The 25,254-nt window shown below is 40.6% G+C and overlaps 2 protein-coding genes across 2 annotated transcripts; both read left to right on the forward strand.

Moving 5' to 3' along the window:
- The first annotated feature begins 4,380 nt into the window (after window positions 1-4,380).
- LOC126386498 (25-hydroxyvitamin D-1 alpha hydroxylase, mitochondrial) lies at window positions 4,381-11,954 on the forward strand. The gene is made up of 9 exons (XM_050038889.1): window positions 4,381-4,694; window positions 5,693-5,883; window positions 6,289-6,479; window positions 7,859-8,059; window positions 9,125-9,288; window positions 9,385-9,551; window positions 9,641-9,722; window positions 10,275-10,472; window positions 10,783-11,954. The coding sequence occupies exons 1-9, from the start codon at window positions 4,485-4,487 to the stop codon at window positions 10,894-10,896; spliced, it is 1,518 nt and encodes a 505-aa protein (XP_049894846.1). The 5' UTR covers window positions 4,381-4,484; the 3' UTR covers window positions 10,897-11,954.
- Window positions 11,955-13,715: 1,761 nt separating this feature from the next.
- On the forward strand, window positions 13,716-20,950 carry mcrs1 (microspherule protein 1). Its single transcript, XM_050038904.1, has 14 exons — window positions 13,716-13,910; window positions 14,781-14,935; window positions 15,102-15,240; window positions 15,328-15,492; window positions 15,618-15,727; window positions 15,832-15,940; window positions 16,135-16,273; window positions 16,550-16,625; window positions 17,550-17,578; window positions 17,711-17,803; window positions 17,913-17,995; window positions 18,144-18,231; window positions 20,282-20,409; window positions 20,520-20,950. Exons 2-14 carry the CDS (start codon window positions 14,781-14,783, stop codon window positions 20,604-20,606), a joined length of 1,401 nt encoding a protein of 466 aa, XP_049894861.1. The 5' UTR covers window positions 13,716-13,910; the 3' UTR covers window positions 20,607-20,950.
- Window positions 20,951-25,254: the final 4,304 nt, after the last annotated feature.

Here is a 25,254-nt window from a genome sequence, read left to right on the forward strand (position 1 = left end):
ACAGTGCTTCCCAAACAATTAAAGATCTGCCTCAATGCAGTTTTACAGACATCTCGACCTTCTGAATGTTAACATGTGCTAAAGTACTTACAACTCAATTAAAGGTACACCTAATGAAACTGATCCACAATGATCAAACTAGTTTCATTAAAACTTGTCTAGCATCTGATAATGTGTGTTGCCTGCTGCACATCATTCACATGGCGGGTAGTATTGACCTCTCCTTGCTCGTTCTTATTGCTAGATGCCGAGAGAGCATTCAGTTGGTTAGAATGGGATTATATTTGGGCTGCTTTGGATAAATTTGGGCTAGGCATGCAATTCATCTCCATGATCAAAGCCTTATATGCAATCCTTCGGCAATGGTCAACACTGGCAATACTTGCTCCGCCCAGTTTGCAGTATCAAGGGGAACTCACCAGGTCTGCCCCCCCCTGCCATTATTCGCCCTCTCCCAAGAACCATTAGCTGAGAAAATCAGACAGCATCCGTCAGTGCATCCTCTTACTTTTTGTAGTACAGCTCACTGAATATCATTGTATGCTGATGATATCCTTCTTTACATAGGTAACACAATATCATCAATATCATATTTGCTTTCCACATTTGATACATTCAGTTCTCTATCTGGTTATGAAATCAACTGGACAAAGTCAGTGCTGATGCATTCATGCCCAGTTATATCTCAAATTCCCCTGCCCTCCCATATGCCAATAGAGTTACAGGCATCTCGGTGTTAATGACTTTCTTTCTACATCTTTCATTCCATTACAAAACTTTCATGGTATATACAGTTGGGTACAGAAGGACTTTGAATGCTGGTCAATCACCTCTTCAAGAGCTCTTCAAGCCGTTATATCAATAGTTTAGTATCTACTATCCTTCTTTCTCCTTACATTGGTTACTGGGAAAAACCTCACTCACTTATCTCCAAATTCATATGGAAAGAAAAGAGGCCTTGTTTAAAAGTCACAATTCTCTGATGAGACAAGACACAGGAAGGGCTGGCCCCATCAAATTTAAAATGGACTTCTTGTCCTCTCTGTACATGGTTCAATCTTAGTTCTTTAGTCTCTTGGAGACCAATTAAGGAGAATCTGTTGTTGCCTCACAGACTGCAGGATGTCGTGATGTATTCCAACATAACACTGAAAAAAGCCAAATTATGTTTACGACCTCTAATTTTATTTCTACTCACAAGTCACTGCACTGTACTGTAACAAGGCTTGGGGGGAGAAGGGTAAAATGTATGATGTATAATGTTTCTTTTTTTTTGTACCTTTCTCAATTTTAAAAAATGATCAAAAAATTTCATCTATCACGTCAGGGGAGACCCTTTATTAGCCAGCATCATGCTGGCCAGACATGTGATGTTGCAGTGGGGAACAGATTTCTCTTAATCAGTGTTTCACTCAGCAAAACTCCACACTGTCTGTTCGTGATTAAGTTAGAACATTACAGGGCAGCAGACCTGTAGTAAATCTGCCGGATACTCCTGCATGAATAATACGCTGTCCACTGTTATTCTTATATATCATTATAAGCAGACAGAAGAAAACGCTAATATGTCATTTTTAACAACCTTTAGTAAGCTGCTGGGCTCATTTTCAGGCACCAACCTATATTTCTTTCTCCTCCAGGCTGCAATCATTTATATATGCACCTTTTAAGCATTTGCCTGCGGTAGGCTATTGTTAGAAGTGGTATTTGCTATACATTATTGTGGTCATAATAACTTGTGATTTAAAATGGCAAAGGCCTGGTATTGGGGTGATAGGTAGCTTAAAGGATGATTATTAATCATATGTTTCAGAAGGGATTACACACAAGAATGTTTTTGATCATACCATAGGCTTCTTGGCACTACAAAGTACACTTTAAATTACATACAGTGAGGGATTTATATTATTATAAGTTGATTCCTTAAAATACCTTGATATTACTGTTGTTTCTGAGCCCCACATGGATGATGTTGTAATAAAAAAATAAATCAAGGTCTGTGTGTTATAGGTCCAAACATTATTTTTCATCAATGTCAGGAAAACCTTGCCACCCACCTATTTTGGGTTATGTTGACATAATGAGTCATAACACTATGTCCCACCTTTGACCTTTTAATATTATTTACAACAGTTAATGTAGATTCATTTTGAAATATTCATTTTATACCCATCAGTGTGATATGCATGAGGCTGTTGTCTAAATGACAGAATATTGTAATTGGTTGATATTCGTTTTTTTAATGCATTGTTTTTAATTATCAGTCTTATGTGAAGCAATTTTTATGCCTCTGTATTTATTAAGACACTCTGATCAGCTTCCCCTCTCTTTTCTCCCAGTCTCTGCATTGATTGGAATAACTTACTGTCACACATTAAATCCATAACCAATTTTAGCCCCATTGTCTGAAATAATCATCAGCAAATGTAATCACAATCATAAAAAACTATTACTACTGGTTCTAATATTATGGTGTGCTGCAGTTTTGTACATGGTTTGCGCAAGTGGCGTTACCATTCCACTGCAGATGCAGTTGTTCGACTGCTGTGGGTACAATTGGTGTCAAACAGTGAACTGTCACTCTATTTCATCACTCTCAAAGGTATTAAAAGTGAAAAACTAGAATATAATATGAGTTTTATGTAGGCTATATCACTGTCAATTTGTGTTTTTATAAAGTGTTAGTATGTCATAAAAATGTCATTTAAAAAGTCATAGTGTGTGCACTTCTCCCATGCGGTCCTGAATCATAAGCTCGGTCCCTGAAATGGCACTTAATCATCAAAACTCTGAGACGCCCTGGTGGTCAATTTAGCCAACATATTCTCACTCTATGACCACTCGTCACATATTGATGTTTGGTCATAGACCTTCCATGTCCAGATACGACGTGCAGGGTTCCCTGGGTGCATTGGTTTTGACGTTCTGGGGCGCCGTGTGAAATTCTGTCTGTTACATATATTGTCTTCTTTCAAGATTCACTTCCGTTTTCACAGGAAATTTACCGTTTACATACGGTCTCTTTCAAAAAATAATCACACTATGTCAGTACAACAACTTGAATTTACATTTTTTTTTCTCCTACCACAACAAATGCAGGTGGTTAGGTTTAGGAAAAAAGAACAGGGTTTGGCTGTATAATCTTACAGGACACGAATACCGCTCTCCGAATGAAAGTTGAAGAGCGGTGTTGGACTTCGGAGTGAGACCGGGTTGGTTTAGCTGTTAAGTTTCTAAAAATTTCTCCTGTGGGTTACTTCCCCCAGATCCTGAAGGGTTGGGGCGCAGAGGGTGTCAAATGAAGATGGTCCCTTCAATGTTAAAAAGGTGATTACGGTCCTGAATCAAGTTGCTCTTGCATTTATACTTTGTACTCTCAAAATTCTGAATTGATAACACTGACTGTGTCATGGTTTGACACACTAGGCTTAATGACTTGCCAGGACACTCTTGGAAAAAGGATGATACATTTCAGCAGGCTCATCCTGCAAACACTGAACAAGTTTAAATGCACCATAAAGGATAAGAAAGTCATTCAAGTGTAAATTTTATGCCTCGCTGGTCCCACTGAGCTCACCAGTCAGTCTTCAGTGTTTCTGGGAAACTGGGTGATCTAAGATTTCTAGTTAAAGCATTCGTAGAGCAAATGTCAAAACAGATTCTGAGTACAGCCCCGCAGTTGTTACTTCACAGTCCGCACACATGGTGCTCTGGACAAATTCCAGTTCAAACGAAATCAGGTCAGGATTTTCAGCAAAAGAATTGGTCATAGCTGGGTAAACAAAGCCCCGCCAGGTCTGAAAGAGACTCAGGCTGTCCCTGCTTATTTCTCCAGGTTAAGCTCAACATAATGTTCTGTCTTTGTCACTGTTCACCCTCAACAGACCCCTTTTTATTTATATTAAGCCTGTTTGTGATGCTTAGTGAGCGTGGCCAAATAGTAATTTAGGCCACTTTGTTTGGTTATTGATTCATCTGTTTCTACTTGAGGCTCTGGCCTGCCTGAGTCAATGGGATCTATAATAACATTGGCCTTGAGGGGTAAGTGGTCTATTAAGCACACAAGACCTCATTTCCACATGTGCGTGATCACTCGAAACATGTCTGTCTGTCTGATGGACTATCAGAGAGCAAAGGGCTGCACCGGGGGAGGGGAGGGGGGAGATAAGCCTCGACAGTACCACAGAAGTCATGCAGGCTATTATTTATCCAGGACCTCCACGTGTGCCGTCTCTGGGCCGGTCTGAGCTCAGCCCTCTGATTGGACACACCTTCCTCTCGGTTCACGCCTTCAGTGTCTCATCCAGTCGGGAGGGGGCGGGGCCTGTGCCGCATTTACACCCGTGATTGGCCCAGATTAAAAAAATGTACAGCTTTATCTCCGCGGGTTCGAGGAGCAGGTCGCGCGTTATAAATACTGCCTCCAGCCGGGGAAAGCAAAATGAGCACCGACATCCAGGAGAGCCGCGTCCGGCCACCGCCTCATGATCATAGTGAGAAGGATGCTGCAACAAGCCCTCAGAGTATCCGGCCGGAGCGCCTTCCCCCTGGTCAAGTGGATGGAGAGATGGGCTGAGGGCGCATCGGCCAAGCAGGCGGTGAAGACTCTGCAAGACATGCCCGGACCGTCGGTCGCCAGCTTCGCCTGGGACCTGTTCGCCAAACGGGGGCTGTCACGGCTGCACGAGCTGCAGGTAAGATGATGAGGTTCAGCAGAGGAGCCACAACATATATATTATAATACAAATGCATTCAATAGGCTGCAACGTGGTGGATGAAATGATTTAAAATGATGCAAAGGACGGACAGCTTGAATGCATTTCTGATCATGGGTGAATGTGTGGGTGGAAAATTCTGAGATCTAAGGTGTGCACAGACAAACTTTCCCCCTGTCAGCAGATGAATGTGAAAACAGTCTTTTAGTGTCAAGCTTTGCACATAACACATCATCCATCAAGCAATAAGCAAGACACTGTTGAGTTGAAGGGGGCTTTAATCTAAACTTACCTTTTGAGACAGTTAAACATTTTATAACTTTACAGGTCATTTAACCACCAATTATCAATGTCAAGTAGCAGGGCCGTAACCATGGAGTCACATTCATGGAGACCAAATCTGCCAGGGTGTCACCCCCCACCCCAGAAAAAAAAATGTATCCGTAAATGTATTATTTTAATAATAAATCAGATATCTACAGTCACATATCATCCATATGTGTCCACATGTTTTACAAATGTTGCCGGTATTGAAACTCCAGAAGGAAAATTAACCTAATGTCTAACCCTTTCCCTCCCCTCCCCCGGCTGGCCTAGGATGACCTGTTATGTCTAAGTTGTATAATATAAAGAGTGACCAAAAAAAGGAAAAAAATCTATATGACTTTTCATCAATATATTGGGGAGGGGCTTATTTAAATATTGGAAGAGGCTGTTTCCTTCCTCAGTATATATTATAATTACCGTCTTGTCAAGTAGAGACGAAGGTATGGCTGATTAAACTGTGCCTGTCAAGTTACATAACTTCAACAGAAACAATCTCATCATTAGTGAATTAGAAAAGCCTGCGTGCGTCTTCATTTCTGCACTGTGCTTTTCACAGTAAAGGACAGTGCATCTAAAGATGACGCCAATTACCTCATAGCCTGCAGGGTTTTCACAAGTTCGCTTCTCTCTCTTTGTCTTTCATGTCCCAGCTGGAAGGAGCACAGCGGTATGGGCCCATGTGGAAGGCGAGCTTCGGCCCCATCCTTACGGTTCATGTGGCTGATCCGGCGCTCATTGAGCAGGTGCTGAGGCAGGAGGGCCAGCACCCCATGCGTTCTGACCTTTCCTCCTGGAAGGACTACAGGAAGCTCAGAGGACACCACTATGGACTCCTGACAGCGTGAGTCTCACCCTGAGACTTCCTCTTCTCTCTTTAGAAACTCACAAATCACAAGATAGTGTCAGATTTAAAGTAAACTTGAATGATATGTGGTGGCCGTTAAGTGATGTAAAAAAGTAACTGAGAATGGAAAACGGCCGTAGTGATCAAAGGGCAGGGAAAACAGATCTGTGACGTCCTACAAGTGTAATGCTGAGACGTTCGACTTACAAGGCTTTGAATTATTTACCCTCTTACTGTATTACCAATGTCTGGTGTCAAGTTCTTTTCTGATTCTGAATGACATAAAGTGGACAAAACCCTTTTAATCCAGCTGTTAAACACCCTTGAAACCCTGATGTAGCGCAGCTGAAATACTTTACTAACATGACCATTTGTTCATTTTTACTCTGTGTGTGTTCCCAGTGAGGGGGAGGAGTGGCAGTCAGTAAGAAGTCTCCTGGGGAAGCACATGCTGCGACCAAAAGCGGTGGAAGCTTATGATAAAACCCTAAACGGCGTGGTCAGCGACCTCGTTGCCAAACTTCGCCTTCGCAGGCGCTCCCAGGGCCTCGTCACCGACATCGCCAGCGAATTCTATCGCTTCGGCCTCGAGGGTAAGGTTTCATGTGGTCTGAGGAGTGGTCGCGTCATGCATCACTACAGGGTGTACCACACCGTGTAAACATGGGTAATTAGGGCCAGCCACATGCAGGAAGCAGTATTACGTGATTACACTGACATTTTAAACACATGTCTGTCAACGCTGGTTGAGCCCGAATAGTTTCAACATTTCCATCATAGATCGACAATAAGTAACCTTTAGCTCATAGGTCCAGTGGTGGAAAAAAGTAGTCAGGTCCTGTACTTAAGGAAAAGTAAGAGTCCTGCATTCAAAGTTAGGAGTAGGAAAAGCAGAATGAACGACTTTAGAGTGTCACGTTATTATATATTTATATTATATTGGGTAATTGTCACTGATGCATTACTGCGTAAGCAACATTTAATGTCGTGGTTCTTAAGATGGAGCTAATTTAAGCTACTTTACTACATACTTTTGAGAAGTTTAACCCACAACACAGCATCATACCCTATAAACTGAACATATATTTGGTGTATAAAATTTGCACAAGGGCTGCAACTAATGAGTATTTACATTATGTATTCTTCTGTCAGTTATTTTCTCCATAAATAGAATAGTTGTTGGGTCTATAAAATGTCAGACAATGGGGAGAAAATGTTGATCACTGTCTCCAAATGTCTTGTTTCATCCACAACCCAAAGATATTCAGTTTACTGTCAGAGAGGAGTAAAGAAACCAGAACATATTCACATTTAAGAAGCTGGAATCAGGGAATATTGACTTTTTTTTCTTGATAAATTACTCAAACTTATTAATCAATTGTCAAATTATTTGGTGATTAATTTAATAGTTGACAACTGATAACTAACAACAGTATTTTCCTCTGAAATATAGTTGATTAGAAACATATATTAAAATGGAAACACTCAAGTCAGGTTCAAGTAGCTCAAAATTGTACCTAAGTACAATACTTCTTAAATGGTCTTTGTACTTCCCTAAATTTAGATTAATACCAGCTCATATTAACGCTGATTATTGAGTGCAGCTAAATTTGGTCCTCATTCTGCCTCGAGGCTCCTCAGCAGTTATTCTTTCGGGATCAGAGAGTTATTGTACATTCATTCATTCATTTTCCTCGCCCACATCTCCCCAGACTAAACACAGCTCCAGTCCAGTGACTGTGTTGTCATATGCACGGCGCTCCAACGTTTACTCCACCGTCGTTAAAATGATTGTGGCGTTGAGTGGGAGCCAGCCCAACTGTTGTTGAGAAATAAAAACGTTACAATCCAAAAGCCTCAGATGTGGTTTCATCTCCCTGTGCAGCTGGAGTTTACAGTGCATATCTTTCAGCCTGTGTGCCGTGTCTTTCTCACCTCCTCATTTACCTTTCTTTCTTTTCTTCTTTGACAGGCATTTCCTCCGTGCTGTTTGAATCCAGGATTGGTTGCCTTGATGAGGTGGTCCCTGAAGAGACAGAGCGTTTCATCCAGTCGATCAACACCATGTTTGTGATGACGCTTCTCACCATGGCCATGCCCAAGTGGTTGCACCAGCTGTTCCCTAAACCCTGGAACGTCTTCTGTCAGTGCTGGGACTACATGTTCGACTTTGGTAGGTCACTGCTAATCTTTGGAGTTTAGTGTGGGCATGGGGAGAAGAAGCAAAATGTACACCTTCTTAGAAATATTAATTCCAATAGTGATGATTGAATGTAGGGTTGGACGATATGGAGAAACTCAAATATCATATCTTTGACCAAATACCTCGATATTGCAACAACTATTATTTGTGCGTTTATAAAATATTTACACAATTAGATGTTGAATAAATAATCATCAGTAATGACAAGTGGGTAAAGGCAAATAATAGAACAACCAGTACACTTTAGAAAATTAAATCACTTTACTGTAATGCAGCCTTTAAAACCAGGAAAGTCAACATATATATTGCAATATCCAAAATCTTAGATAATACATAGTCTCATTTCACGATATTGACACAATATCAATATATTGCCCAGCCCTACTTGTGTATGTAACACTATATTTTACATAAATGCTTTTAAATGTGAGAAAACTGACAGAAATAATGAAAAATATAGAGCATAACAATCAAATACATTTAAAATATATTTATATGTATGAGCAGGGATGTTCAGCAGACCCTACACAAGCTAGCACTTCACTAAAACCTGAAACCAAAACAAACACGGAGGCGCAACACTCTGTATGTCTTTCCACACTCTCTGATTACTTTCCCTCCGCCCCCCTCTCATTTCTCATTGGCTGTCGCTGGTTTCCACTCAGCGCCTGGTTATCGTTCCACTCACTCTTACAGTGCGTCAAGACTCATCCAGATCTGAATTGAACATGTTTAAAATAATCGCTCTGGTGCAAACTGGATCAGGAAGCAGGAGATTAAAGTCCTTAACCCTCACGCACTGCATGATCGTCTGCGCTGAAGTGTTGAGCATCAGTCATGGTTAGAATATAAAATAAAGCTAGCTGTCTAGTTGTTTTCCCCAAATGTTAAGTTTGTGGGAAAGTGCAGTTAATAATCACTGTGCAATTAATTCATGGTCTTTGTAGCTTATTAAAAATCACACCAGGAAGCTCAGGACTGCAGTACACGCTGCACCTTCACTGTCGTAACCGCCTCTAATCTGTGTGCCTCCAGCAAAAGGCCACATTGACCAGCGTCTGACGGCTGAAGCAGAGAAGGTCGCCCGTGGAGAGAACGTGGAGGGCCGTTATCTCACCTACTTCCTGTCGCAGACTGGGCTGCCCATGAAGACAGTCTACAGTAACGTGACAGAGCTGCTCCTTGCAGGAGTCGACACAGTAAGAATAATAACTCTGTCCTCTCCTTCGCTGGATATTGCCTGTCAATTCTCCTTGATTTATTAACCTTTCTTACATCTTATCTGTCTTTATTAGATCTCCAGCACCATGTCCTGGTCATTGTATGAGCTGTCACGTCACCCTGAGGTGCAGGCATCACTGCGGGATGAGGTGTTGCGCATGCTGGAGGGTCGGAGGATTCCTGAGGCAGCCGACGTGGCCCGCATGCCTCTGCTGAAGGCCACAGTCAAAGAAGTGCTCAGGTATAACTCAAAAGATTCATTTCCTGAGGACATGAAGTTTATGATAGGATAAGCCAATTTGATTTTGCTCACTTTGTCTTGTTTTCCAGGTTGTATCCAGTTATTCCTGCTAATGCCAGAGTCATTACAGAGGGAGACATCCAGGTTGGAGGCTACCTCATCCCTAAAAATGTGAGTGTGTGGGGGAATTAGCGCACTTTGAAATCATTCATATTCTGTGACGAGTGTTTGGCTTCAATTCTGTCATGTGTCATGTACACTGTGAGGTATGGAAGCCCATTTCTGCCAGTGTGATGAAAAAAAAACATCCTGTAAGTCATTATAATGAAAAGCTTTTGGAAAATAATGACTTAGTATCTCAAAACGATGAGAGGCATTATTTTCACATTATTTTTATTATCATTATTTTGAGATGCGAAGTCATTATTTTTAGATACTTGTTATTTTTAAGAAAGTTTCTCATTATTTCAAGACACTAACTTATATTTTTTTTAATAAAGTTTCTTACTATTTTGACATACTAATTCATTTTTTAAAAAAGTTTCTAATTTTTCTGACATACTAACTCAATATTTTAAGAAAGTTTCTCATTATTTTGAGATACTAACTTATTATTTTAAGACTCATGACACTGGCAGAAATGGGCTTCCACAGTGAGGAGCGCATCATACTGGGCTAAATGTGAATGTTACACATATCTGACAGTAAAATCTTTCCATCCAGACCCTGATTACTCTGTGCCACTTTGCAACATCACGGGATCCAGCCGTCTTTCCAAATCCAGATGAATTCATGCCCCATCGATGGTTGAACAAGGACCAGACTCACCACCCGTACGCCTCCGTACCCTTTGGGGTGGGAAAACGCAGCTGCATAGGTCGTCGTATTGCTGAGCTGGAGCTCTACCTCGCTCTTGCCAGGGTGAGTTTTTATTAAGACTTTATTAGGTAGTTTATGATACAACAAGGAAGACTTTTTTTTGCCAGTTACTGTGATGAAAAATGTGTATGTGTTTCCGACAAATCCTCTTGCTGCACTTTTTCTTGGAATAATGTAAGAGACTAAAAGAAGGGGACTTAAGCCGTTGTGCAAATCCAGTTCCAAATGAATTAATTTGATTACTTAATCCAGGGATTTCAGCAACTACCCAACACTTAGCACATGATGACCACTTGATTTTTTTCCCCTTTCAGTCACCTTGGAGTAAATCTGTGTCCTCTGTTCCCACTAGATCCTCATAGAATTCGACGTGAAGCCGGACCCAGAGGGGATTTCAGTTAAGCCCATGACTCGGACTCTTCTGGTTCCTGAAAGTGTCATTAGCCTCCAGTTTGTTGAACGATGACCCAGTCTCCTGAGCTGATCTGTTACATGAACGAGAATGTGAGTCTCTTCGCAGTAAAGAGCGCTGGCGGGCGGAGTTATCACGGGAACCGTGAGCCTGTTGCACACAATCAGAGCAGACCTTCAACCTTCGACACGACAAAGGCCAAAGCCCTGCGTATCCGTAACCCAGCGGTGTGGAGGCTGACGTGTGGAGAAGGACAAATGAATGCAGGATGAGCAGTGACAGCTCATCACCGAAGCTTTGCAGTGGGAGCGGTTGAACTCCAAATGTAATACTGTGGGTGTTTTAGACTAAAATCACCATCGAGCACTTATTTGCCAAGAGCAGGCCAGTGATCTCCTTCAGTATGTTTCAAAAGAAAATCTTAAGACTTTTGTCAGACAAGGCTGCAATTCAAGGAATTTGCAACATGTCTGTATTTGACGCTGATTTTTGATTTTCTAGTAACCCCTTCCTAAATCTTATGACAACCTGTGGCGTTCTGCAGTTTTAACTTGCATGCAGCATTTCCCGTGTGTCCTGGTAGTGCACATATTTCATTTCAAGAGCATTTCTGTATGTGAGTCTGAGATGTGTGCTGTAAATTATTCAGATGTATCAGGAGAATCTCAGACTGGCACATGGACACGCTGTTTCCTCAGCTCTTACAGAGCTACTGTGAGACTTTTATGTAGCTATGGTATTGATCAAAGTGTATTTTATAAGGTGCTTATGGTGTGCGGTTAGTGACGGGTTTCTTTCTGAAAAAGAAAAAAAAAAGGCAGCTGTTGAAATGATTCCTGTGTAGCAACGCATGGTGCCACTGTTCAAAACGTAGGCTACTCTGCACTCAGGCTTTGTCTGTATTGTATGAAATGTAAATGTATGCCACAGTTCAACAGTGCGCTACGATGCAACTTTATCTGTCCTTAATTTTTTTTTATAAAATCTACTCTGAGTGATATACTACCATTTTGTAAGTGTAATAAGCTTCAGTATCTGAACATTGTATTTATTCTAATTTAACACATTTTAAAACTGTTACTATAAATGCCATTAAAAGGTTTCAAGTTAGACTTCTGCCTATGTGTTGATTCTATTTGGTCAAACCAGTGAAAATCCAGTTTATGTCAATAATATTACCTGTTTCTGTTGGTGTTAATGTGATGCCCACTTGTCTTGTTAACAAAAATAGCCACCTCTGTCACAATTCAGTATTTGCCTCAACCTCTAACATCAGCTGCATCAGATTAGGTCCAATTGATCAGATGTGTGCTGTTAGTGTGGCACGTAGGCAGTGATTTCTAGGAAATACCACACAGCGTATCAAAGTTCCTGCGTGATGTGACCATGTGGAGTGTGAGCTGTGGTGCAGTTGCTGTGGGTCGATAATTTGGACCAAGTGCCAAACAGTGATATTCAACCTGAAACTAAGGATCCATGTCAAAACATAGTGTTATTGAACACTCTGAACGCTACAATTAGCAGCCTGATATGTAAAAGTGTATTAGATGTGTGCACTATACTTTCTAGATGTTTGATAAGGGAGGACCAAAGTGAAACCAAAGTCCAGTATTTGACTGGAGAAATGGACCGTGGGAGTAACACCACTAGAGTTGAGATAAATGCTGATTTTGTTACTGTACACTGGGTAAACCTGCAGGGGCATCAAAAACACCATATGACTATGCTGGAAAGATTTTGGATCCCTGTTGGGAAAAGGAAAAAGAAACCTTTGAGCTGTGGTTGGTGTACTAACAGAGAAAAACAAAAGGAAAAAAAAAGCAATAAACTATCGTATTAAGACCTCTAACATTTCCTGTGATGCCCCCATGGTTTTCATGAAGTTGGCAGTGGTTAATGGATTACTGGAAAGTAAGATGAGACTGAAAGTTAATTTTAAACTGATAGATCTACCATTGAAATGTATATGTTAACAAGTTATACTGATATTTACACATATATGGATGCATTTAAAAGCATTTCAAACAGATTAAGGGTGATGTTAACAGTTCAAGACTTTTGGACTGGGGCCATTCTCTGGCCAAGGTGATACTGCTAGTAGTAATACTATTAAGGATAATATCATGATTATAATATAATGTGTGCTCAGCACCATTTTAAGACAACAGCAGGGTGTGAAATATTGAAACAGGATAAAAAAAAAATGAAAATTGTACTGGTTTGGGTTCCCAAATGGAAAAAGATAAATTAATAAATAAAATAAAATAAAAACTATGGTAACAACTTCAGTTTCAAATACTTAGACGACATTTCATGTAGATGTAAAATACCTGTCAGCTTTAGGATCCAGTTCAAAATCCTTGTTTTAACATTCAGAGCCCTTCATGATCAGGCACCTGAGTATCTGTCTGACCTGCTGCATGTATATGTTCCCAGTAGGACACTTAGGTCGACCGATCACGGCCTGTTAGCAGTTCCTCGCACTGGGCTTAGAACTAGAGGTGACCGGGCCTTTGAGTCCATTGCACCCAGATTGTTGAACGCCCTCCACAGAATTTGAGAGCCGCAGCATCGGTTGATATCTTTAAGAAGCATCTTAAAACCTATCTGTATAGGCAGGCATTCTTTAACTTGTCTTAAGTGATTTAGTTTTGCAACAACTGTTTAATTTTTGTGTCTCTGTATGTGACCTGTATGTTTGTATGTATGTATTCTTGTTTGTATTTTAATCCTGTGAAGCACTTTGTGAGTCCTCTCTGTGAAAAGTGCTATATAAATAAATTTTACTTACTTTACTTACTTACCTAGCAAAGGATGATTCAGACTGACCCTCCGCTCCAGCAGGCGGCGGTACTGAGCTGTAAAGCTGCTAACGGCGATAATACCTCACAGGAAGAAAACAGACTAGCAGCGTAGCTAATGCTAACGGGCGTACGGCAAATTCATGTAGCAAATTAGCAATGTAGCTAGCTAACGTTTAACCGATGTGTTTATAGAAAGGATAAATAGACCATACAGATTCCACATAACGGCTCAGATACCACAAAGGAGGAAAACAGCGACGAAAGGTGAGTCACGAGACAGCGAAGCTAGCTGCATTAGCTCGCTGGTTAACTAACGGTAGTTATCGCAAGGACGTTGTGTTAGCTAAGCTAATGCTAGCTAGCCAATATAAACGAGCCTTATTTTGATCAAATTAGGGAGGCTAACTAACAGACTGTAACGTTAGTGTAAAATTGTCTGGGTAAACTATCTTGCTCGGCACAGGTATTAATTATATACTAAATACCGCCCATTGTAGGCAAAAGTAGAGTTACCATGGCCAACATTATATGTAAACAAAGCATTGCTAAGTTGATTAGCTAGTCCCTCCCTGACATAATAGCTAATTGCAAAGGGGATTTACGCAGAGTTTCAAAGTAACTTTGTGGATAAATTACTACAATTTAAGGCGCAATCCGCCTCACTTGTTTAACTTAATTTCCAACTGAGCTACCGTAATGAAGCTGCAATATCATTATGGTATGAGGTGGTGTTCAGATGAGTACAACTGGGTTATAACCTAACTTGTCATGATCGCAGGCTGACGTAATTTATTCATCGAGTTCCCATTACAGCCTTATAAAACCTGACTGTCTAACTAATATGATCCTGTACGCTTTAGACTTTTTGCTCACCTCATACTTACCTCAACCCTTACAGGCAAGTGCTCTGTCAAAGGGGCTCAAACTGTTGTTGAATTGTAAAAATATCTTGCAACCTGGAGTAAGATTAAGCTGCAGCTGCTGTATGGACACTGCAACTCTGTGGAGCCATGTGATAGGGTTATACTGTGGTGATCCAATGATGACAAGTCTCACCATAATGTCAGTGCTGCCACTCTAGTGTGAGAACTCTCTGTATTACATCCTGATGTGTTTTATGTTGTTACTGCACAGATGCAAGCAGGTGACCCTGTGGTCGGTGCACCGATGGCAGTAGCTGGTGCCCAAAGTCGGTCAGAGGATGAAGAGTCACTTGGAGTCAAAGATGTGAAAAGGACGGCAACACAAGCGTTTGGCAGTGTTGTTCCCAAACGCAGAAGTTCCTCCAGGTTTGAGTTATACTCTTGTATATTGCATTATTCCATGTGTGTACTAGAATAATCACAGCAAAGATGTTGTGTGTAATGCTATGAATATTTTACATTGTTTTTCTGTGGTGCACCAGCAAATCTTTTAAGAAGTGCTGTATATGTTTTAACACAATAATGTACTCAGGTCAATAAAGAGGAAGAAGTTTGATGATGAGTTGGTGGAGAGCAGTCTGGTGAAGTCATCCAGTAGAGTCAAAGGCCCTCCTGTCATAGAGCCTGTCCGCTGTTCAGGGAGTGAACCTTCATCTAGCGAGAAAAAAAAGGTACGAAAGACCTGAAAACCCACACATTCATGGCAAAGATGATAAGCTCACAGAGGTTCAATGGATTTTTTTGTGCCTTTCTGTCAGGTGACAAAATCAGGAACTGCTCTCACACCGCCTCTCACCATGGTTGTAAATCCTGCGCCCATCACCAAAAGAGTAAAGAAGAGCAAGCAGCCTCTACATATTACTAAAGACTTGGGAAGATGGAAACCTACTGATGACCTGCTACTTATCAATGCTGTGTTGCAGGTGAGCAGTGTAGACATTAAAGTCATTGTCTGACCGATGGACAATGTTTAGGAAATGATGTGACTACTTTCTGTGTGACTGAGTTTTGTCAGTTCATGATCTAAGGAGTCTGTGTTTGTCTCTAGACCACAGACCTCACCTCTGTTCACTTGGGAGTGAAGTTCAGCTGTCGTTTCACGTTGCGGGAAATAAAAGAGAGGTGGTACGCTCTCCTCTACGATCCTGTCATCTCAAAGTAAGAACAGCCTTACCCTGCAGCAGCTTTACCTTCCCCTCCAAGTGTCTGTATTGGATACCCATTTAAAAAGTAATTAAATTCTCCCTCTTGTCTCTGTTTAGGCTGGCATGGCAGGCCATGCGTCAGCTCCACCCAGAGGCCATTGCAGCAATCCAAAGCAAAGCTCTGTTCAGTCAGGCTGAGGAAGCACTGCTGGCTAAGATTGGTTCAGTAAGTGTAACTGTTGTCAAAAATAGACTACCATGAAACATCCAACAATCTAATCATCTTAAAGTTATCAGTTTAATGGTTGAGAAATGTAATTGCAAGTGTGTCCAGCTCGTTGCATATAGCAAACTTTTTAAATGTACATATTTCAATGCTTTATTCACAAGCAATTCTATATTACATTTCTCACTGAACAGACTAGTCAGCCTAAACTGGACATGTTCCAGGAGCTTCTCAGCAAACACCCCGGTGTCTTTCACCCGTCTCGCACCCCCAAGAGCCTGCTGGTACACTGGCAGCTGCTGAAGCAGTACTACCTACTGGATGATCAGAGCGGTATGTTGAACTGCCTTCACATTTATACCAATATGACTCCAAAGCATTAAGTATGCTTTTTTTATTATAGACCATGTCTCCATGAAATGATAAATAAAAATCTGGATAGCCAATAAAGACCATACCCCTTTTGAATAGTCATACAAAGTATAAACTTAAGTGTAAGGCTTTTTTTAGTGTGATATGATATGAGGAAGCCCTGGGTGCTGTTTACCTAAATGAAGTTCTGTACAGTTCTGTATGTAATCGTTTTGTTGCTCTGATTGTGTGTTGCAGTCCAGCCTCTCCCTAAAGGAGACCAGGTCCTCAACTTCTCTGATGCCGAGCAGATGGTTGATGATGTAAAGTTAAAGTAAGATAGTTTTTCTTTTTGCAGTATTCATGTCATGCTTTTGTTGCTGATAAGGAAGTATTTTATTATGGTCTCACCCAAAGGTGCAGTCAGTGATTCTTGAGAAAGAGTGTTTGCAATTGAACGCATCATCAAACAAATACACCTCTCCCGTTAGTGCTCCCATCAGCCTCCCTCTCACTCTCACTGTCTTTCTCTTTGAGGCTCAGACATACTGTCTGCAGTGAACGTTCACACACAGTTACGGTCAGACAAACATACGTGATTCCATTCGTAGTACTATTGAGGATCCACATCAGGGCTGGGGGTGAGCTTAACGTCCTCTTGCTGCTAACGCTGGGTGAAACTGAAACTAAGAAGATGCCACTGGGTCCGAAATGAATGTCTGTCAAATTTTCAACCTAAGATGAACTTCATTGTGGTGCAGTGGCTGCATTTGGATTGACCGTAGTGTTTCGGCTGAACTACAGTTTGGAGCAAGACATTTGAGCATGTGCAGTTGGCACGTTTGCTATGCGTTCAGTGCAGACATCTGCATAGGGGTCCAAGCAGGCCCTTGTGAATGCAGGTGGATGAAGACATTTATGTCACACAAACCCTCAGGAACACCAGACGCTGAAAATGAATGAGCCCTGAGACATCCATGGTCTTTCCCCTGTCCTGTGCAGGAACACAAAGGCCCCCTGTAGCTGATGGCTGGAATAGCGTTCTGTGGCTTGGTCAGAGCCACTTTGTTTTCCATTCACAGAGCCACAGATGAACATCAGATTTTTTTCTCAGCTAGCTACAGCTAGCAGACCGTGAGGAGATATTTGCTGAGTCTGATAAAAGTGTACTGGATTAGAATCGCTGACTGCACCTTGAGGATTGTATGTCAATGACATTTGAGCACTGATTATATTTTCTGTGCTTGTTTTCACACAGGGAGAGTAGAGATGAGGTGTTGGAACATGGTAAGAAATCGGATTAGGAAGAAACAAGTTGAATGCATTTCATCTGTCACAGCATAAAGTAAATCTTTGATTATCTTGATATCGTTCACACAAAGGTTCTTATCTCTGATTTACCTCCATCTTTACTCTCAGAGCTGATGATTTCCGATCGTCACCAAAAAAGAGAGATCAGACAGTTAGAGCAGGAGTTGCCCCGTTGGCAGGTCCTCGTGGACAGTATTACAGGTAACGTTCACTCACCAAGCACAAACAGATGGCTTTAATAGGTTTATTTGTTTTGAGGAGTCCAGTTAAAGTGGAACTAATTTGTTTTCATGTGTGTCTGTGTCACCAGGCATGAGCATGCCTGACTTTGACAACCAGACACTGGCAGCGTTACGAGGAAGAATGGTGCGCTACCTCATGAGATCGCGAGAGGTGAGAAACCATTTAGAAATGGTCGTTGCAGAGGAGTAATGTAGAAGTTTGTAACTGAAAAAAGGAAGGCAACAGTGGGAGGCACTTCCTGTGTTTGAAGATGTATTTTCACTATGATGCTAATTATCTTTTTATTCCTGTCTCACAGATTACGCTGGGCAGGGCGACCAAGGACAAACCAATAGATGTAGATCTATCACTAGAAGGACCTGCCTGGAAAATATCAAGAAAACAAGGTGAATGAACTCATAGGCTTCCAGGCTGTAACATGACATGCAAAACAATGTTTGAAAACATCAGAAACCGCTGAAACATTCCCACAATTTAAGTTTTTGGAGAATTGGAACTACTTTTGCATATATATTATATTTTAGATATTTTGATATTAAGATTATTTAGCCTGATGATTATTATATATTATTTTTAAAAGTGAGATTTGCACACAGCAGTTGCAGTCACCTCATTTGTATTTGACCCAGACGTGCACTGAACATGAACATAAATATGTGAGTTGAGTTATCAATGCTTGTGTAAAGTAAGGGTGGGTATTGCTACTGAAACACAACATATTGCTTGTCTCCAGGGTTGGGTACTGTTCACATTTGAATTGATACTGGTACCTGGAATCTGATACTAGTACCCAACAGTACCTATGATTGTTTTTTGGTACTTTACTCTCTCTATATTAACAAAAGTGTAATTTTAATTGTAAAAAAAAAATAAGTAAGGGGCATAGCATGAGAATGCTGTTGTGTGTGTCCCGGAGGAAGCACAGTGAATTTCAGTCACGTGGTAAACTAAATGTGTCTTATTGGGCATCAGCCATGTGTCTATATGCGATTTGTTGAAAAAGAAAAATTTGACTTGAAGCATAAGCAATTCAGGATGTGCTCATGCGACACAGCGAAGACAAGAGCCTACACAGAGCTGATGCAGACAGCTGCATTATTAAAATAAGATCGTGCAGACTAGACACAGGATGTGTTGTCCTCACCAGCTTTGCATTTCACACTACAAATATTGCAGAGTGTTGTGTGGATCGAGTTTTGGAAAGTGTAACCGCAGTTGCGACGGCTCTCAGCTCACCATTTCCCTGACTCACTGTTCATGAACAAGCTGCAGGAGTGACATAGTGTCACTCTCTCTTTCTCTCTACACTCTAAGTCAGTGGTTTCCTTAAAGGACCACTTCTCTATTATTGAGTAACCTGTTGACTCCTGACAAAGTGTTAGTTTAGTTAGTTTTTCTGATATTTTGACAACTTAATGATTCTCTGTCTGTGGTATTTTAACAGTAACAGACATGTAATAGGCCTCTTTTTTGACAGTATCAGTGTTTTCATCTTCCTGACACTCGGCCATTGATTTTTTAGCTCTTTGGTTGTTTTAACTGAGTACTTTTCTAATGCACGATGAGGCTATGTGGCAGAGAGTGAAGGCTCTGTGAATACAGCATGTCTCATCTTGCCCTTCTACTGTAAAAGAAAATATTAAGTTTATATCTTGAATATTAATCCAAACTTTAAAAACAACAATTTTATTTAGTTTTCTGAACAGAAATTAATTGAATGCTAAGATTTAGGCCTTTCGTACAGTTTTTAAAAAGGTTTCTTAAACACCATAAAATCAAGAAGGCCTCATGACCCTCATGAAGTTTTGGCAGCCCATAGTGGAGGTCAGGACCCCCAGGTTGGGAACCACTGCTCTAAATTAGTCTCGCCTAGATTCGCTCTCAGGTACCAAAATTTGGCACAGATTGATTTAATATGAATCACTACTTTAATTTGGTCAGTAGCCAACCCTACACTGCAGGAACCTCAGCTGTGTTTTAAACCAGAGAAACCAAGGTCTAGATTTTTCTTCTGCCTTATTTCCTGGCCCACAAAAGGTCCCTGCTCTGGGTGTAGTTCTCTCCAGGAACTTGGTTTGTTCTTCATGGCATTCTGGTTGGGGGGAAGTTATGTTGTTGTGATATGTTTCATCTTAAAACAGCCTAGGCTTTGGCCTCAGCCAGATATGGAAACAAATTCTGTGGAAGTTTAATTCATTATTTACCAAGCAAAGTCTTTGTATCTCAAAAGTTAAGGCCTTTAATACTTTGATGTGCAAATATTGCCTTTTTTTTTTTACCTGTTCATTCCTAATCATGTTAGAACTTAGTAGCTGTTTCACCTGGCAGCAGCCGATCCCCTTTGATGTTGCCGAAAGTATCCAAACTACCAATTATCAGTCATTCATCTGGATGTATGTTGAAATGAATGCTTATCTTTTATATTGATGTCTACAGGAATTATCAAACTGAAGAATAATGGAGACTTCTTCATTGCCAATGAGGGCAGACGACCCATCTACATAGACGGCAGACCGGTCCTGTCAGGCAACAAGTGGAAACTCAATAACAACTCAGTAGTGGAGGTGTGTGAGGGGTGTCAGCCAAGTTGTATATCTTCAAATTAAACAACCATGACATATTTGAATGGTATTGAATGACACATGGTCCTAACACTCTGTATCTGTCTCTTCAGATTGCAGGTCTTCGCTTTGTGTTTCTCATTAACCTTGAACTCATCTCACTAATAAAAGCCGAAGCAGCCAAGATGACACCTCAGTGACCATCCTGCGGAACAGTGAACATACAGGACAAACTGGCAGGCCAACATATCCAGTCAGTCCTGTGTCCAAACGTGGCTGACAGTGTATCTCACAAAGCGCAGTAGTGCTGCCACGAATCAGACAGACAACGGCCATGTTAACCTGCAATGTGAATTTCAAACAGACTTCAGCTGAATCCCGGAGAAAGATAGTAACACGTGTTACTTGTTGTTTGGACAGTTTCCATGTTGTAACGTAGACACTCTCATTGTAGAGCCTTGGTTTTTTTTTCTTCAGATTTTCAGAATGTTGTATTTAAATTCTGTAGTAAAACTTTTTCAAAATATTAAACTTGTATACACAATTTGTTGAAGTTCTCTTCAGAGTCCAGTCTATTGTTAAAACATCAGTCAGCGAGTCAGAAGGGAGACTGTCAGTATTTGAAGTCAGCACCCAAATAAATACACCCTTCCTGTCAGCGCTCCTTCAGAAGCTCCAATGTAATGTACGTGTTATTAATATCACAGTGTAGCTCTATTCTTTTGGGGGAGGACGGCTCGGCTCGGTTCGATCCACCTTGTTTCCCATTTATAGAGCCAGGGCTGTGTGTGATATTTGCTGAATTTGACAAAAAATGTATTGGATCAGAATGGCAGACTACACCTTTATGTCTGCGGATTACCAAAAAGCTGTGCTGTGACAAACAACACATCCTGCATTTGTCATCCATCAAGCTAGACAAGTAGCTGATGCTAAAACAATGATACACAGAATAATCTGCACTCATGGAACTGTCTGAAGAGGACTTAAGGTGTCATTTGGCCCTGTCATCTGTGGCCCCAGTCTTTCATAGTATATCTTTAAGAGAAGAATTTTTACATGCTGGGAAAGGTTTTATTTTACAAAAATGTTGATCAGTGAAAATCAGAAAATACTAATAGAAAAGCAAAAAGGAACAGTGTGCTTCAAAGCACCAGTGAGAGCGACTTCCTACACTTAATAAGGAAGTAATTCACCCCTTGGATGACTCACATTCATGAACCAGTAGCGGAATGAAATACTACTACTAATAATAATAATAATAATGAAAGTGAATGTGGTTAGTGCTTCAGTCAGTATTGATACACCAGAGGCCTGTACAACAAAGCCAGTTCAACATACCCAGGATATCTTTTCATTATCTGGCTTGACTAACCCAAACATTGGCTGTCTGTACAACCAGTATTACAATGCTGGTTACCAACAAGTTGGGTATCCAGCCACAAGTGTGAAAGAGGCGGGGGTGTTAATTATGAGCGACATCATCAGAACCATGAATTAAGTAGGCAAAATAAAATTAGCAACACTAGCACTGCAGACTAAAATAAACCACCTGCTAAAATCACATGTTTAGTGTGTAAACGATCTCTGTGTTTGTAAGAAGCTGTTTTAAAACCAGTGGAAATACAGCCCTGATTCTACTGACCTATAACAGTATAGGCTGCTCTGTTTTTTTACCTGAAACTCCAGACTAATGTTCATGGACACTTTTTTCTTCAGTGATGTGATTGGTCAGAAGTTGGGGTGTTGACAGGCTGTGATCTGATACCCTGAAGTTAACCTGTTCTAGGGCAGGTTAGATGTTCAGCATAAGTTGCCATGATGATTTATCCCAGTAAAAAGAGAACCAGCTTCGTAGTACTGAAAACCCAGAGTTAACCCTGAAGTTACTCTGCTAACTCCATGGGTAGATAATGGGGGTTGCTTTTGAGCGTCAAACACTGAAGCAAAATCACACTTACATGTTCAGAGCTCTCTGTACCTTAATGAGGGAAAATGTTAATGGTACACTAGTAACAAAAAAAAAATCCAGAAAAGCAAAACAATAAGAAATGGCATTAAACTGACATTTACACTTTAAAGAAACTCCATCACAACAGCATAAAGACCTTGCGGACATTTACAGGTTAGGCTGCATCCGACTGCATACCATTTGTTTTAAACAAATATTGATTTAAGGTATGTGTAATGTTTGACAGTAGCTTTATCTTTATACGTGGAAATGTCAGACAGATCTGTGTTCTGTCTGCAAAATGTTTCAGTAAGCAACAGGATGTTCTGGACCATTTCACAAAGTGTACTTCACTGACATGAGCGTGTCAGAGGGCAAAGAGGACATCGGACAATCTAAACATCTCCAGCAATGACCTGGAAAACTTACAGCATGTGGAAGAATCTACTGGGGATGTCGGAAATATTGTCATCAAAACACAGACAGTGCAAATCCAGTAAATGTGTTGTTGCCATAGAAACTTGACCCCATCTCGGTATGTGCCACAGGTTGTGTTTTGACTGGATTCCTCAAACATGGCAGGGCTCACACAAGCAAAGTTTAAACAAGAGAAAGAGACGACCCGCAGCCACATTTCACACAACAGTGGTCAAATCCAAACATTACTTCTTTTGTTACATTCTGCTCCTCAAATATGCCACTTCAGGTTAGCAGCTGTAAATGCTTAAAGAAACTGAAGTAAAGAACTGTGGTTTAGCTTTAACTTTCAATTGAATCAATAAATAATTACTGCAGTCCTTATTTAAAATAACAAGAAAGTATATTTACTGTAAAACAAATGAACAAACAAAAAATGCTATTGCCAAGAGGAGTGGCAAACCTGCATTATACAGGTGGAATGACAGGTGAATTGCTTCCAGACACAAACCAGTAAGAGAACAATGTTTACTGGCAAATGGTTGGTAAGTAGCTCACAAAAAATACAGCGAAAAAAATAATAATTTGAACACCTTTTATCTTAAGAAAAGCAAGAGAGACAAGAAATGCACATGCGGTGATGCCTGTGAAAGAGAACAAGTAATTGGGATTTAATATTTAGATACAGTGCAAGATATAGAGTTTATCAATCATCTTCCCCAAAGCACCACAATTCAAAACCTGTATTGATAACTTACAGTTTATGGTTATGTATCAAGAGTTAAAGTTATCTAATTATTCTTGATGCATGCCCTAATGTCTCATGAGAAACACTAGTTTAATTTTTGTCACTGCAAACTGTGTTCATGTCAGACACTTTGTCTACTTTTGCATTGTCACAGCAGCAGGACACATCTCTGGTGAAACTGCAGTCTTTCCACACACCTATCTTCTGTAAGTGTCTGCAGTTAACCGGAACAATAAAAAGTACTGATAAAGACTTCCTCATTGACGCCACCTGATAAGGGATGACAGTCAGCAACAGCATCAAGGTTCCACTTTGACTGTAACAAATAAAATAAACAGAGCAGGAAATAAAAACGTATGTCTGTTCAGATGGGAAGAAACATTCCAAAATTATTATTATTTTTTTTTTTCAATTCTTAATTTTCTTGTCTTTCTGAGGGCATACCGGTGGAAAACATCTACATCCCCCCCTGCAAACAGACAGATCATGGCTGCTGTTCTTGCATTTGTGTATTTAGTAATTTGATGGTCTGTCTGATGCCATCAGGTTGTTATCTGATTAGTCATACAGGCCCTCAGGTGTATGATCTCTACACTACTCTTCCCAGTTCAGATGTTGCTCCTGAGCCCCTGTATGTTATACACACAATGAATGGATGAATGAATCTTTTTATCATTGTGTCATCCAAACACGTATGCCCAGCCCACACGGGCTTACAAGACACCATAAAATCAAACAAACCAAGACCAGAGTCCAGCAGACAACATTAAAACCAAAAAGAAAAATAGAGCAAAGTAACAAGCATCCCACATAATCAGAGCATCACTGAGTAAAACAGTGTTCATCGATCACTTACAGAGACATTTAATGTCTTGCACTGAAAAATCAGAATGAGATCTAATTAAATAATCTATGATGCCTTCTTTTCCAGGGTTTTGCAACACCATTAGCTTTTGGTCATCTGAGCACCAGGATATGTCACGGTTTAGTTGAGCTATTTCATGGGACATTAACTCTCTTAAGCCCTCATAGTTTGTATAGTGTGAAAGAAAATCGGACTCACTTTCCCCCACAAGCAAATCACACAAGTCACACGTTATTTCCAAATACTGCTGGGGCCAGAGGAAGAATACCAGCTCTCATCTGAGCAAATAAATATCTTTGGTTTCTAGATAAGTGAGATATCACTTATGGTTCAATTTTAATAATAGCTAATTCTAATAGAGTTAACATTACAACATGACTTATTCCTGTATATATATACAGCATGTCCGCCCGCTTTAAGACTGATAAAGCTGTTTTGCCCGCTGTGATTAACTCATAAACATCTTCTGATTCATTCTGCCCTCTGCCAATATTTCTTCATCATGTGTTGACCATGTTGTGCTGTCTTCAAACCTCCAGTGCACCGTCCTCTGCATGTTTACCATGTAAACTCAGGCGCATTCAGGGTCCCCTCAGAGAGGTTAGAAAAATCAGAGTTGGAGCGTGTTAGTATTAATCCTCAATCCTGGGGCAAAAATCCACTGTGGTAGGCTACATTTATTGATCGGTTAAAATTCCCAAACGGATTAAATTAGATTACCACATGACAATTGGCACATGTGAACTTCACGTCTATTGTGGCATTTTGTGTTGTTTTTTATGTATATAGATACTGTTTATACTTTTTTTTCTACATTTTTGTATGTGTACATACCAGTCAAATGTTTATGTTTACCTTGCTTGGCTT

Source organism: Epinephelus moara, chromosome 24, assembly GCF_006386435.1.
Source record: "Epinephelus moara isolate mb chromosome 24, YSFRI_EMoa_1.0, whole genome shotgun sequence".
Lineage (NCBI taxonomy): Eukaryota > Metazoa > Chordata > Actinopteri > Perciformes > Serranidae > Epinephelus > Epinephelus moara.